This window comes from Mesocricetus auratus, unplaced genomic scaffold (assembly GCF_017639785.1).
Source record: "Mesocricetus auratus isolate SY011 unplaced genomic scaffold, BCM_Maur_2.0 Super-Scaffold_100010, whole genome shotgun sequence".
Taxonomy (NCBI): domain Eukaryota; kingdom Metazoa; phylum Chordata; class Mammalia; order Rodentia; family Cricetidae; genus Mesocricetus; species Mesocricetus auratus.
In genome coordinates, this window is record NW_024429194.1 from 57,344,677 (window position 1) to 57,359,322 (window position 14,646).

General features: G+C 39.2%; 1 protein-coding gene and 1 long non-coding RNA gene across 4 annotated transcripts in view; one reads left to right on the top strand and one right to left on the bottom strand.

Moving 5' to 3' along the window:
• Tmeff2 (transmembrane protein with EGF like and two follistatin like domains 2) overlaps window positions 1-14,646 on the top strand; it is a 274,658-nt gene that overhangs the window by 196,413 nt on the left and 63,599 nt on the right. For all 3 annotated transcript variants that reach the window (XM_013121121.3, XM_013121122.3, XM_005080916.4), the window contains exons 6-7: window positions 12,751-12,899; window positions 13,821-13,880. In XM_013121121.3, the coding sequence (XP_012976575.1) occupies window positions 12,751-12,899; window positions 13,821-13,880 (209 nt within the window). The remainder of the gene's footprint in view (window positions 1-12,750; window positions 12,900-13,820; window positions 13,881-14,646) is intronic.
• The window catches only part of LOC110342914, a 38,906-nt gene that overhangs the window by 22,097 nt on the left and 2,163 nt on the right, over window positions 1-14,646 (bottom strand). The window contains exon 2 of the long non-coding RNA XR_002385087.2: window positions 42-139. This is a non-coding gene — a long non-coding RNA (uncharacterized LOC110342914). The remainder of the gene's footprint in view (window positions 1-41; window positions 140-14,646) is intronic.

The following is a 14,646-nucleotide window of genomic DNA, read 5'->3' on the forward strand; positions in this document are numbered from 1 at the left end:
CATCTTCATTGCAAACTCATTTTAGAGCAATCAGACCTCACCGGTAAGACAGCAGGAAGTTAATGACGAATGGCTGGGTTGAGCTGCTAACGAAAATGCCACCATGTGTTCTTGAGCACAACACTGCAGTGGGTGAACACTGAAAGAAAAAAAAGAGAGAGACGGATTTGAGTATTTCATGCAATAAACACTGCTTGAAAGTCATTTTGTGGAGATGTAATTTCAATCAAACAGTTCTTTACAGAGACATTACCTTATTCCACTGGAATTCTAGCACACACATGCTTCTTCTACAAACCTGGTTTAAACTTTAGAAATACGAAGTCAGTGCAAAAAAAAAAAAAAAAAGAACCAAGATTGGTTATTTAATTAACAGAAAACAAAAGTCAAAATCAACATTTTTTCTTGTGAATTATTAACTATTTGGAACATTAAGAAGTAACCCACCTCTGTGCCTTCACAGCTGGATCTAATTAATCTAACCCTCCAGCACATTTCCTTTTGACCTTTGTTGTTATTGTTGTTTGATTTGACATTGTTGAGACACAATCTCACTACGCAACCCTAACTGACATGGAACCTACTGAGAAGACCAGGATGGCCAGCTTCTGACTACCGTGGGACTAAAAGGGTGTGCCACCAAGGCCACTTTGGTATTATCTTTCTTTTATAATTATTTCTTAAAATTTAATTTATTTTATTTTATGTACACTGGTGTTTTGCCTGCAGATATGTCTGTAGAAGGACATCAGATCCCCCGGAACAGAAGTTACAGACAGCTGTGAGCTGTCATGTGACTGCTGGATATTGAACCCAGGTCGTCTGGAAGAGCAGCCAGTGCTCTTAGCCTTATAGCACTACAAATAGAGTTCAGCCATTTTAGTGCTTAATCATGTTTCCTGCCTTCCCTTTCCAGACTTAGAGTGCAGCACCCTATCGATATTTTCATATTTGTTTATTATTCATATGATAAAATTTGTGATCATGTGTTATAATATACTGGATGTTATTTATGGTTTATTTACTCATGTTTATAAGTGTTTTACCTCCATGTATGTCTGCATACCTTATGCATATGTGGTTCACGAGGAAAACAGAAGAGGGGATCAAATCACCTGGGACTGGAGTTATAGATAGTTTTGAGTAGCTATGTGGGGTGTGGGAATCAAGCTTGGGTCCTTTAGACAACCAGCCAGAATTCTTAACCTCTGAGCTATCTCTAAACTTCCTATATACTATTTTTAAAGAAACTTACATAAAATCGACCTCCAAATTCATAAGGGAAAGTTGAAGAATGAGGTGATCATAAAAGAAAACCACTTGATATGAGCACTGATTGTATAATTAGTTAATGCCAGCATAATTTAATCAATGCTCAATTACATAAGCATAAGCTTTGGGAATATAAGAAAATAACAGGTGCAAAAACACTAAGAATCGATTCCATGAGGATTTATGACAAGGATATCCTAGTGCTATCTGACATTCTGATCTTGAAACTTTTTCAGGAGCTATTTGTACTGAATCATTCATTTTAAACACATATGCATGCTGACCCACCCATACACACTTATCCACTGCTTACCCCTAATCTTGCTCATAGCTGGAGGAAAGAAAAACTAAATAGACTCCTTTTAATTTTTTTATTTAAATACTGGGGTAGAATCCTTGATCTTACATGTGCAAAGCAAGTATTTTACTACTGAACCACACCCCAGTCCTCTTTTACTTTTGTTTGAGGCAGGGCCTTAATAAGTTATTTGAACTCTTTCTACAGATCAGACAGGTATTGAACTCATAGTTTTCATGCCTCAGTATCCCCAGTACCTTATACAACAGCCTGCACCACCAAGTTTATAAATCAGCTATAGCCAGGCCTAATGGTACAACTTTATAATCTTAAAACATAGATATGCCAGAGCACTTGTTCTTCCAGAGGACCAGGGTTTGATTCCCAGAACCTACATGACAACTGACATGTCTATAAATCCAGTTCCAGGGAATTTGATGCCCTCTTCTGGCTGCACAGGCACCAGGTACATACATAGTGCACAGATAGAGACGGGGAGAAACATTTCTACAAATAAAATAAAATAAATGAATCTCAAAGGAAAAAAGTAGCTGTGACATTGGATGAGACTACACTGTTTTTCCTCTGCAAAAAAAAAATCATCATGGCTCTTCTTATAAAAGAAGAAATTTCAGTTAAGTAGACAGGTGGAGAGCACTTTAAACAATGTAATGGACAATATGTTTCAGACTAACAACTTAAGCAAAATGTAGAACTATAATTCATGCACTGTTTATCGCTCATGGATGAAATCCAAGGGCGGGATATGGACTTGTGGTTTCCTGGAAATCTAGACTAATGAAGTCCATATACATGTGTTCCTGAGATCCTTTTTTCTAAACATGCCAGAGAGCTGGAACCCTGGGACTCTGTCTAAAGGTGTCGCTCAACATGATCTTAGTGTGAGGGAACAAGTGTAGAGTTTAGTCAAATCACATTATTAAAATTTAATGTAATTTTTGATAATCCAAAATTCTGGGCTATTCATGCATTCTGTGTAAGTAAAGACCACCCAAGCAGAGTGGCTATACTTTTGGGGACCACAGTCATCCTTCTTCATGACCCATTGAGGAAGAGCAGCCACACTTCTGGGGACCACAGTCACCCCTGGTTACTTAGTGTTCTCTAGCTTAATGGGTAGAACCATGCACTTGATGCTAATGAAGCGTTTTGCTCTAGGATATTTTTAAAACTATACATGAGGAAGAGGAATTGTTTACTTTGGTTATTTTAAGATGTAAATGCAGCTGCTTCAAAGTGGAAAATAATAATCTAGAAGAGGGGTAACTGATCCATGACAACAGATCAAGAGTAACTTTTGAGTTAATTCTATCTTATTCATGCACAGGGACGGGAGCGGAGAATGTTTCCTGCTGTAGGACCCTCCTTTGGTCACTAAAGCATTGCCATTAGTTAAGTGCCAGTTGCCACTGGGTTTTGTTTCAGTCTTCTTCCAAGAGTCATGCTGGGTACCATAAATGATTCTTACATAGTTGTGACTGTTTTTCTGATGTTAGTATTATAGTAGAACTTAGTTTGTCCTTGTCACCATAGTAAAGACATCAGGAAAAACGCCTTATATCCCATGCCCAGATCCTCCCTCAGCCTGCCTGGCCCTCTGAGTTTTCAATCTTGATTATAATCTGGGACAGTAGAGAAACCAGGGAAGAGTGAATCATGCAGGACATTGTGGTCACATTTGTTTCTTCATACAGCACTCTGCTGTGCCTTAACTAGCAACCCTCTAAGCCTATTGATTCTCCCCTTTCTTCTATATAACAAATACGTCACTGCCCAGCTTTCTGTCCTTGTTCCTCTGTATCACAGTTCCTTGCAGTTAGTGGCTCTGACTTGTAGTCTGTTGTGGTCCAGCTATCATTACCCTACTATCTAGCACATTTGATCACAATGACCTTCCCCTCACCCTGTGCTCAGGAGACTTTCAGGACTCACCCTGGCCCAGAAGATGAAGGCCACTCCTTGGATTCTAACTAGGCTTGCTTTCAATCTGTCCAGATCGCCTTTCATTGGAAAGAGTTCATTTCCATCAGACAGATATAGTGACAGTGCTCCGGCACATGAGGCAGTCATGCTGTGCATGCTTCACTATGTCATTAGATCCACTATGTTTCTCCCAACTAAATGCCACCTGTATCTTTCTAGATATTTCATGTTCTACCCCTTTCCTCCCTGTCTTGTGAAGGCTGAGGATGAAAAAGAGGTTAGAATAAGGAGCCATGCACAAGGGACCACCCTAGACCCTTCCAGACAGTTTCTTCTCGTTTCTCATCAGTTGATCTTGGTTTGGTTAGTGAACAAGTTCTGAGTGTTCCATGATGGTTTTGAATCAAGGCATTAATCATCTGTCACCTAGTATCACACCAAGATCTCAAGAATGTACTGTATAGAGAAAAGTCATTAAAAGTGTGTCACTGAATAGTGTGCATTAAACAATACTAAACACTTTATGATGGGATGAAGGAGACAGAAAAGGAAGCATAGAACTAGCTGTAGCTAAGATTTCTCAGTGGGTGATCTACACTGTGTTAGACTGGAAAGGCTCTGGTTCCAAATGCTGCTTGAGGAGCCTCCTCCTAGCCCATGACTTCAGAGTGGCTCACATTGAATCTGACTTGGGGAGATGCCTTGGGTAGCCTTGAAAGATGGACAAGGTTGTCTCATCTAATCAAAACTGCAAGGCTGCCCATCAGAATCACCCATAGCACCCATACCAGAACCACCAGAACCTCTTGGCTTAGCCCAGTCACCCAGGCTTCTGAACTGTTCTACACAACATTGATCTGCATCCAGATTCAGAAGTACTAGTTAGGTAGGCAAATTCAATGATGACCAATATATGTTGAAGAATTATAATTCCTCAGAATCTTTACTAAGCAATATATGTGAGGATTACTTGATTTCATCTCTACAATGCTTCAGTCACTCCATTCTTACAAGTGTGGATTGTGAGACTTGAAGAAGTTAAATGACGACTAGTGTAGTTCCACACTGCTAATAAATAATCAAGCCTAGAGCACAGGTAGGCTTGAAGCCAAATCCAAGCTTTCATCACAGTCTCTACCTAACTTCATTACACCAAGCAGACTGATGTGTGGGTACCTGTCTCTTTCTATTCAACATGAGATTCTGTTTGGGAAAGTTCTGGCAGTACGTCAGAGAATTCTTCAGTCCAGTTTCCTTTGAACTATTTTCTTCATCTTATCATGTCAGTGAATCACAATATTCCAAGACCTTCCCTGTAGGAGATCAACTTCTGTGGCTCTTGATCTCCCCACAAAGTTATCAACAGTCACAGCAAATAAGCCTTTTCCACATATATTATATGGCTCACCATTAATATACATACATACATACATACATACATACATACATACATACCTGTGTGTGTGTGTGTGTGTGTGTGTGTGTGTGTGTGTGTGTGTGTGTGTGTGTGTGTGTGTGCTGGAGAGATGTCTCAGCAGTTAAGAGTGCTTGCTGCTCTTCCAGAGGACCAAGGTTCAACTCCAGATGACCCAGCACCCTCATGGCAGCTCCCAACTGCCTATAACTCTAATCCCAGGGTATCTAATATATTCATATGAAATACCCATATATATAAAATAGATTTTAAAAAATTAAACTAGAATATGCCCTAGTACCCTTGTAAAATTAGGGTAATATTTATGGAGAGGGATATTGCTCCTTTCGGGTTTTAAACTAAAAGGATTTCCTTGACCTTAGAAGAAAAACATCACATGAGTGACACTGTGACAGGCCTACCAGCTTTGCTCTCAGTTGACATTTTTCTGCCCTTCATGTAGAAAGTTTAATTTTCTAGGACATTTTCACATTTCTTTCCTCATTTTTCCCCTTCACAATTCAGAGTCATTCCTGTACTGAAGTTTCTTTACAGATAAAATACTTATAATCAAGTTCCATCAAAAGGAAAAATGAGAGTTAATGAGTAAATGGGTTTAAAGTATCACAAGAGTCTCGAATGAGAGGTACATGCTGTTTTACTGTTATTAATGTAATGCAGCCATCCATTACAGCAAGCACAGACAGAGCGCTGGCCTTGCTTACTGGCCAGGCCAGGTCAGAGAGGGTCTGTTTCATAGCCCTGGAGACAGTCAGGCTCAAGGGAAACAAACCACAAGGCCCAAAACAACTGAGAAAGGCAGTCACACTACCTGCTATGCAAGGGTGTTTTAAAATGGACCAGAAATGCTAGTCAAAATACGGCATGGACACTGAGCCGGGTACCTTGAGAAAGCAATGTGTCAGCCATGTTTAATAGATGAAACAAAATCTAGTGAAATTAGAAGGAGCCACAAACCAGACATATGAATAAGTCATCTGTGAGCTGGCAGGGGTTACTCGCTCACACTTAGGCAGATGACACACATTCCTAAAAACTCGGAAAAAGACCATTTAACTCACTGTGGATCGTCCTTACAGTGGTCATTTCAATGAGGCAGGGAACTAAGTTCATGTCAAACCTCTCAAAACATTCACGAGTCAATAATAAAAGTATGCTGGTCATCTCAGGTACCACCTATCATTTCCTATGCTTAGGCTTTCTACAACATCATGTGGCCTTTTGCAACTGTTTCCTTCCCTGTTATTCAAGGGAGCTAAGGCTTTCAGCCCATGTTATTTGTCTCTGAAGCAGTTGGGGGGTACTTCTACTTAAAGACCTCTAAAATTATTGTTTTCAAGTAAGGTTGATTCTTTTTCTTTGTAGCTTAGAAGAAAAGAGATCCATGTAATCGCAGTGTCAAAATGTCAAAAGACTGAGATACCCTGAAAAAAGGGAAGAAAAGGAAATAAGAAAAAACAAGTCAAAACAAAAAACCCTTAGAGGCATGCATGCAGTCCTCAGCCCTACAAATCCTTGGCTTGCATAAAATGCTTGAGACATGCTATAATTAACTAGTTACTCCTCTCAGAATGAATAATAATGCAATTATTTGCCAAAAGCAGTGACAAGGGATAGTTTGTTTTTAAAAATGAGTGCCTTTCATTTCTATATAAGAAAAAAACTGGATTCATTTGCATAAGCTGCTAAAGCTAGTGTCCTGTGACTTCACTGTTACCTTATATGATAATTCTGCTGCCTTCTTACCATAGCCTTATATATTTTCCAGTCATTTGAACTGGCAATAAACTGCCAAATTGCTACTGTGTTCACATTATATCAATACCTCAAATTGTACCCAAATATCACAAAATATAAATATTACTTGGCTAGCTAAAAGACCTCCTATCACAGTGGACATTTATGTCACTGAGGCCATGAAGGGCTCCTACTCTATTTTCTTTGTTTATGGAAAGACAAATGAAGAGGATGGAAGGCTGAGTTCTTGAAGACCCTTCTTGGTCACTCCACATGGGTCAAACAGCATGGTTCGGTACAGTTTCATTAACTGATCACTAGTTATCCTTTCCAAGTTCTATCAAATAAAAACCCTCAAAATGGGGATATTAAGACAGATATCTCAAGCTGGGTCAGCTAGAATAACAGACACTCTGTTAAGTGTATGAACATGCTGGGTTGGGGTGCCTATGCTAATTGCTAGCAGGTTCTTCTCCTAAGCTGGTTGCACTGATACCTTAGGCATAGCAAGCTGAGGTCTGTATGAAAACGCAGCCATTCATACATTCCTTTACGGATCACTCTCCTTGGTCTCATTTCCTCTCCAGTTTTCAGCCCTTTTAATTTAGCAATTTAGCACATGTCTGAATTTAGTGTCAAGACACAATGACTGTATTCTTGAATTCCTTCCAAGTTCATTTAGCCATTCCCTCTATAATTCATTCAACAAGATTTTTTATTAAAGATTTGCTCTAACACATTGTGCTGCATACAAGAAATTCAAAGATAAATAAGATACCTTGATTCTGGAAAGGTTAAAGAGGAATATAAATGAAAAATAAAAATGAAGAACAGTAGTGATGCAGTGAATGCTATTATGAGTGGACATGAGCCTCCTGTAAACAGATTTATTGTTGTTAAGACTGGAAGCCATGCTATACTATAAATAAAAAAATTGCGAAATTCTCCTTTAAAATTTTTGAAGAGGAAACTCAGGAAAGATTGCTAAAGCACTCCAACTTTACACACACATAAACAGACACACCAGTTGCTTCCAGTGACCTGTATGCTTTCAGATGGCTGTGTGAATATTTAAATGTCTATGTTTAGATTTAGTCAAATTTATTCATGGCATTTTAAATATATAATATTCTCAATAACTGACACTTTAAGTAGTATGCCCCTAAGATTAGTGATTTATTCTGATACCTGTCATTGGTTCTCAATGTTCCAATGTCATTCAATAATGTGCCAATATTCCAGAGAGTTTGGATTTTGTTTGGTAAGACAAAGATTAAAAGTAATAAGTAGCACAGGAGTGGACACAGCATTGTTTTTAGATACAACTCATCCAAAGTATGTTGACTATCAGTAATGACATGAATGTACATCTGTCTTAGTTTTCCTTGAACTTCAATTTGCAGAATGGTGCAGCCTCTGGCGTCAGGCTGCCTAGATGGAAAATCATGTTCTTTTGCTTATAATCTATGTGGCTTCCTCAAGACTCAATTTTCTTACCTATTAGATAGAGATAGTAATAGTGGCTACCTTTACTTGAGAACATAAAACAGTTACTGCATTCATTTCATTTGTTTATCAATATGTAGCTATTGAAAGCTGAGTATACCTAAAATACTCAGGAAAATAAGGATAATTCAGTCATTACTGAAGGAGACCACGATAGAAACTGAGAATAACATCATAGAACCCTACCTATGGTTGTAATTTATAAAGCTAACAGATTTAAATATGCAAATACAGTGAGTAATGATTGCAAAATCAGAGTACATTGATCTAGTGGACACATAGATGAGTGGATCCTCATGATGCACTCACAGTTTTCTCTCTCCTCATGCTACATCATTTTCAAGGAACTTTAGCATGTCTTTGTGGCATCTCCCACTAAATAAATGATAAATGACTGGGAAAGCAGCTCATTTGGTAAAGTTCTTACCTCCTATGTACCAAGCCCTTGATTCCGTCATCAACACCACATAAAATGGTGGTACAAGCCTGTAATTTCACACTTGAAAAGTAGACAGGAAAATCAGGAATTTAAGATCGTAGTTATACAGTGAGATTAAAGCCAGCCTAGACTCCCCGAGACCCTGTCTCAAAGAGAAAGGTAGTGAAAGAAATAAAGGGAGAAAGGGAGGGAGAAAGGGAAGGAGATAGGGAGGGAGAGAGAAATAGAGGGATAGAAGGAGGGAGTGATGGAGGGAAGGGCAGAGGGATGGAGGGAGGCACAGAGGGTGGATAATTCTTCATAGATTTCCAGTTTTGGTTAATCCTGAGATTAAGAAAATAGGACTTTAAAAGCATTTGTTTGCGTGTTGATATTTGATGGTTCAGAGTGTAGAAAGGAAAGAGTAGTAATGTACAAGGGAAAGATCAACATGCTGCATGCTATCATGAGGCTCATATCCCCGAGCTTTGGTGAAAGCTCCATCTCACTTTCATGAAAAGAAATCTCACCTCCTTTTGAGGTGAGAATGAAATGATGGTGTATGTACTTTTTCACAGCCATTCCCTAAAATGCTTTATTTGAGGTAATAAGTAAGCAAACCTTCAGGGAAGCTGTAGCTAAACAATGGCAGAGTGGGCCAAAGTCAAATGAGTCAAATAGGGTGTAGGTGGGGACTGACTTGGGAAAGGGGATCCTATAAATGAGTGGGACAATTGTCAGTAAGGTGCTGTGGTTCAATGGAAGCACTGATCCTAGTCAATTCACCTCGAGGGAATTGCCTCTTCTCTTTGCAGATCTCACTTCATTCTTCTGTAAGCTATTATATAATATTCAGTAAGGCTTTCAGAAATTTTAATTACTATATTCCAATCAGAGATGTGTACGCTGCTGAATGTCTGTGTATTTACTTTGTGGGCGTGAAAAGCTCTGGATACCTCAGTTGCTGTTTTGGTAAACAGACAGAGCCATGTACCTTTCCATCCACTGTTTATGTAAGATCTTCATAAGACTCTGGGACATCTTGACCAATAGTTAAAACTAAGCCGCATTAAAAGTACTAGGGACTGTCTTACATAAAGAGGCAAGTTGGCTTCACCGCTCCAGTTTTTGAAGCCTGTTGGCTAAGATAGACCTAATCTACAGAGCTTTTTCTTCAGGGCCATCCTGAAAGGCATACACCTGTGTGAGCTCAGGAAGCACCTGACCTCAGATGTTCAGATCCCAAGAGGAAGCAATGCTGGGGTCCTTTCCACCACAGCTGAGGAAGAAATGTCTCCCTTGGAGATTCAGGATCTAGACATTTGCCACCTATTCTCACTTGTATTTTTGAAATAGATAACTATATTAAATGTCCATTCCTGATGATGAAATTGATGTCTATAACCATCCTAGAACCTTCATCCAGTGACTGATGGAAGCAGAGGCAAACACCCACATTTAAACACTGAACTGAACCCATGGGACCCAGTGACAGAGAAAGAGGAGCAATGAGCAAATTGGCAAAGAATGGGCTGGCAAAACCAGCAGAGACAGCTGATCTGAACAAGGGGGGAGCTCTTGGAGCCTAGACTGACAGCTGGGAGGCCAGCATGGGACTGATCCAGACCCCCTGAATGTGAGAGTCAGTGAGGAGGCCTGGGCAAGCTATGGGGCCCTGGGCAGTGGATCAGTGTTTATCCCTGGAATACAAATGGACTTCTTGTGTCCATAACACAAAGAGGGATGCTCTCTCAGCCTGGACTCTTAGGGGAGTACCTAGACCCTGTCCTGAGTGAAATGACAGACTCTAGATATCCTCTATGTGGAAGGAAGTGGCAATAGGGTGGGAGGCTGCGGGGGATGGTGGGAGGGTGCGGGAGGAGGGGAGAGAGAGGGAACTGGGATTGACTTGTGAAGCAAGCTATTTAAAATTAAAATAAAAAAAAAAACTAATCAAGTGCTACTGGGAAAATTCTTCCACATAGGAAAATATGTTTTAAGCACATTATTACATTTCCTGCCCATATTTTTAGCAGTAGTCTAGGTAATTCTGACATAGATGGTCTATAGACTGCATTCTGAAATTGGCTGAGGTGTAGACATGCCCTCTCTGGATTGCATTGATCAGTCAGCATTCTCGGGCCATGAATCAGCCGGGTGCCAGGGTTACTACTTAAGAATACAGATTTCTAGGATTCTAGGCACTACCTCAGCTTCCACAGAGCCAGGAATGTGCTTATTAATATATTTTGAAAGTTCCATGGGCAGTCCTAATTTGAAGGATACAGTGTTAAAGGAGAAGGGTTGGGTCTCAGCACTTCACATCTGTGTGTGTCCTATCCTTTACTAGCTTTCTGATTTTATATATTATCTAATATCTTGGCTTGTGTAATGTCTACTACAAAATTTAGATGAAGCAATGAATGTTAACGACCAGCATGCAATGAATAGTTACTATTTTTTCGTTTTTCCTTTTTTAAATTTAAATTAGAAACAAGTTTGCGTTACATGTCAATTCCAGTTCCTTCTCCCTCTCCTCCTACCCTGCCCCCCCCATCAACCCCTATCCAATTCCCTTTCTGTTCCCCAGGGAAGGTGATGCCTTCCATGGAGGATCTTCAAAGTCTGTCATACCATTTGGAACAGGGTGTAGACCCTCCCCCATGTGTCTAGGCTGAAAGAATATCCCTCTATATGGAGTGGGATCCCAAAGTCCATTCCTGTACTAGGGATAAATATTGATCCACTACCAAAGGCCCCATAGATTAACCAGACCTCCAAACTGACACCCATGTTCAGGGGGTCTGAATCAGTTCCATGCTGGTTTCCCAGCCATGAGCTTCCCGCTTGTTCAGATAAGCTGCTTCTGTGGGTTTCTCCAGCCTGGTCTTGACCCCTTTACTCAATACTCCTCCCTCTCTGCAACTGGATTCCAGGAGTTCGGCTTAGTGTTTAACTGTGGGTGTCTGCTTCTGCTTCCATCAGCTACTGGATGAAGGCTCTAGGATGGCACATAAGGTAGTCATCAATCTCATTATCAGAGAAGGGCATTAAAGATAGCCTATGGACTATTGCTTAGATTATTACTTGGAGTCAACCTTGTAGATCTCTGGAAATTTTCCTAGTGCCAGATTTCCCTTTAAACCTATAATGGCTCCCTCTATTATGATATCTCTTTTCTTGCTCTCCTCTATTCTTCCTCTGACTCGATCTTCCTGCTCTCTCATGTCCTCCTGAATAGTTACTATTATCATGTATGTGTGTACACGTGCAATGTATTCAGAAGTAAAATTGTGATTCACATCTTCAAGAAGAACATATAGAATAAAGAATACAAATAGAAATATTATGAGTATGGATGTTTTGCTGAATGGATGCCTTTAATCCCAGCACTCGGGAGGTAGAGGCAGGTGGATCTCTGTGAGTTCGAGAAAGACCAGCCTCGTCTGCAAGAGCTAATTCCAGACAGCCTCCAAAGTCACCAATTTGAATGTCACTTTGTTATGTAAAATAAGGGCCAAAAATAGAAACTGTATACCTTGGGAAGGAATCTTGGGATGCACTGAAAGAAACCTGAGAACCCCATGCAATTTTATGTAAATATTATTTATAGGGTGTGAGAAATTATCTACATCTTTGTTCTCAAAGAGTTTTTGTGTCACTCCAAAGGGTTAAGGACTACTGAAGATCTCATTCATCATGTTTCATAGTCTCCTGTAGTGCTGGAAAAATATGTCTCCTGATGGCATTCCAAATAATGTATTTGACTGCTTTCTGTTTTACTGGCCTCTGCCACATTTTATCTCAAGCTCTGACCATTTACCCATTCAATGAGGGAAGTACAAGAGTGTGTTTCAGTCACTCCCAAAGCAGTTCTTCTACAGTGGCCCATTTGAATTCTTCAAACAGCCTTGTGAGACTTATACACATTTATTTTTTATTCACCGGTGGGTCCTCTGGATTATTAACTATTAGTTCTGTGTTGCATTTTCATCTCAGAAAACTGGCAGAACTTCTCTGGAAGAGTTCAGTTCGATTCTGTTGCATTTTGCCCAGCTAGCACATCTCCCATTTGTATTTTACTTATGCTGTGATAAAATCACTATTGACATCCCACATTTTATTCCTTTCTTCCTTTAGGTGTGTGTGCAACATTGACTGTTCTCAAACCAACTTCAACCCCCTCTGCGCTTCCGATGGGAAATCTTATGATAATGCGTGTCAAATCAAAGAAGCGTCATGTCAGAAACAGGAGAAAATTGAAGTCATGTCTCTGGGTCGATGTCAAGGTAATGTTCATAGCAAAATTTTATCTCAAAGAATGTTTTTAGTCTCTGTGCAGAAATGAAAAGTGAAGATAGCTCCTTATTAGGCAGCTATCTCATTTTCAAAAGACAGTTCTGATCCACAATGGATCATGGAGTCAGCTGTAGAATTTGTGTTGATTATGGATGTTTGAGAGCTCATCAGCAACAGTGCATGTCTTTTTCAGTATAATGGGACTGCATTGTCACAGTGCCATGAACACAGGAGTCAGGATTCAGAAGATAGTAGTCATTCTCCTGGCAAAAGCTGAAGAGAAAGTCTGGGCACTAATTTAAGAATTGATTAGAAATATTGGGATTAAAAGCAAATCACATGCCAGGCGGTGGTGGCGCACGCCTTTAATCCCAGCACTCGGAAGGCAGAGGCAGGCGAATCTCTGTGAGTTCGAGGCCGGGCTGGACTGATAGCCTCCAAAACAATACAGAGAAACCCTGTCTCGTAAAAACCAAAAAAAAAAAAACAAAACAAAACAAAAAAAAAAAAAACAAATCACTCTTTATGTACTGATTCAATAGAAATATATTAAGTGCCTCCTTAAAAGCTGAACATACTAGGATATTCTTGTTTGTTGTTTGGAATAAATGGCTTAGGGAGCTTGTACTTGTTTCTCTTTTATTGAATGTATCTCAGTTACAGTTCTGAACCTTCTTGTCCCAACCCTTGGAAAGCCTACACCATTCTGCTATTCACACAAACGCATGTGCATTGAAAGTAGCCTCTCTCTAAGTGCTCAAAACTGTAATCCCTCAATTTTGCTGTCATTGTTGTTGGAGAAAACAGCAAACCTTACCTGCAATAAGGAAATGAAAATACTGTTGAAGGAGTAAATTTGATAGCTTCGTAGGAAATAGTTAACTGGTTTTTATTGTTACTTTTTTAAACAGATAACACAACGACAACCACTAAATCTGAAGATGGGCATTATGCAAGAACAGATTATGCAGGTATGCAAAATTTTCTAATAGTAAAATGAGAACCTTCATATGAGTGTCTTGAGCACTTGTCTTAACCTGAACATTCCCTGAACTTCTTTCTTAGTTCAAGCTCTTAATGGGCAAGAAGAAATTTTTATTGAAGCAAATGAGACACACTTTTTTTCCATAGTTAAAGCAATTGTCAAAGATGTCAGTAAGATATAATTAACTTGTTTTGACAGTGCAAATGGTACAAATGACAAAACATTTATCAAATTAATGGGCATCAATGGAAATTAATGCAAGGTTTGGCAGTATATTGTAATAAATGCAAATATTCTTGTTTGAATTTTCATAAAAGTCAACAGTGGAAAGCTTGCTGGTCTCTGAGAAGATAGAAATAAATGAGAGCTACACGTGCTAACACAAGCCACTTCTGCCTCCATGCAGAGTTAAAATAGATGCATAATTTATTTTTTAAAGTAACTAGCATGTTTCATTTATTTAGATTCTAGAATGCAGTTTCTCAGACATGCAAAGTTATAATCAATTTTATGTGAAACATAAATCTTATTTAGGAACTACAGAATTTACTTTGAGTAATAAAAAATGCTGCCTAATTTAGTTTCCCTACAGTGAGAAATGATTGATGGGAATGCAATTGGCATTTTAGCAGATGCCTATAATTTATGGGAATATAAGGTAAAATTATGAAAATAAAATTATTAAGCTTTATAAAAGCATTCAAGGAATATTTATTTATTTATTCTTGATGTTTTGAGACAGAGTCTCTCTG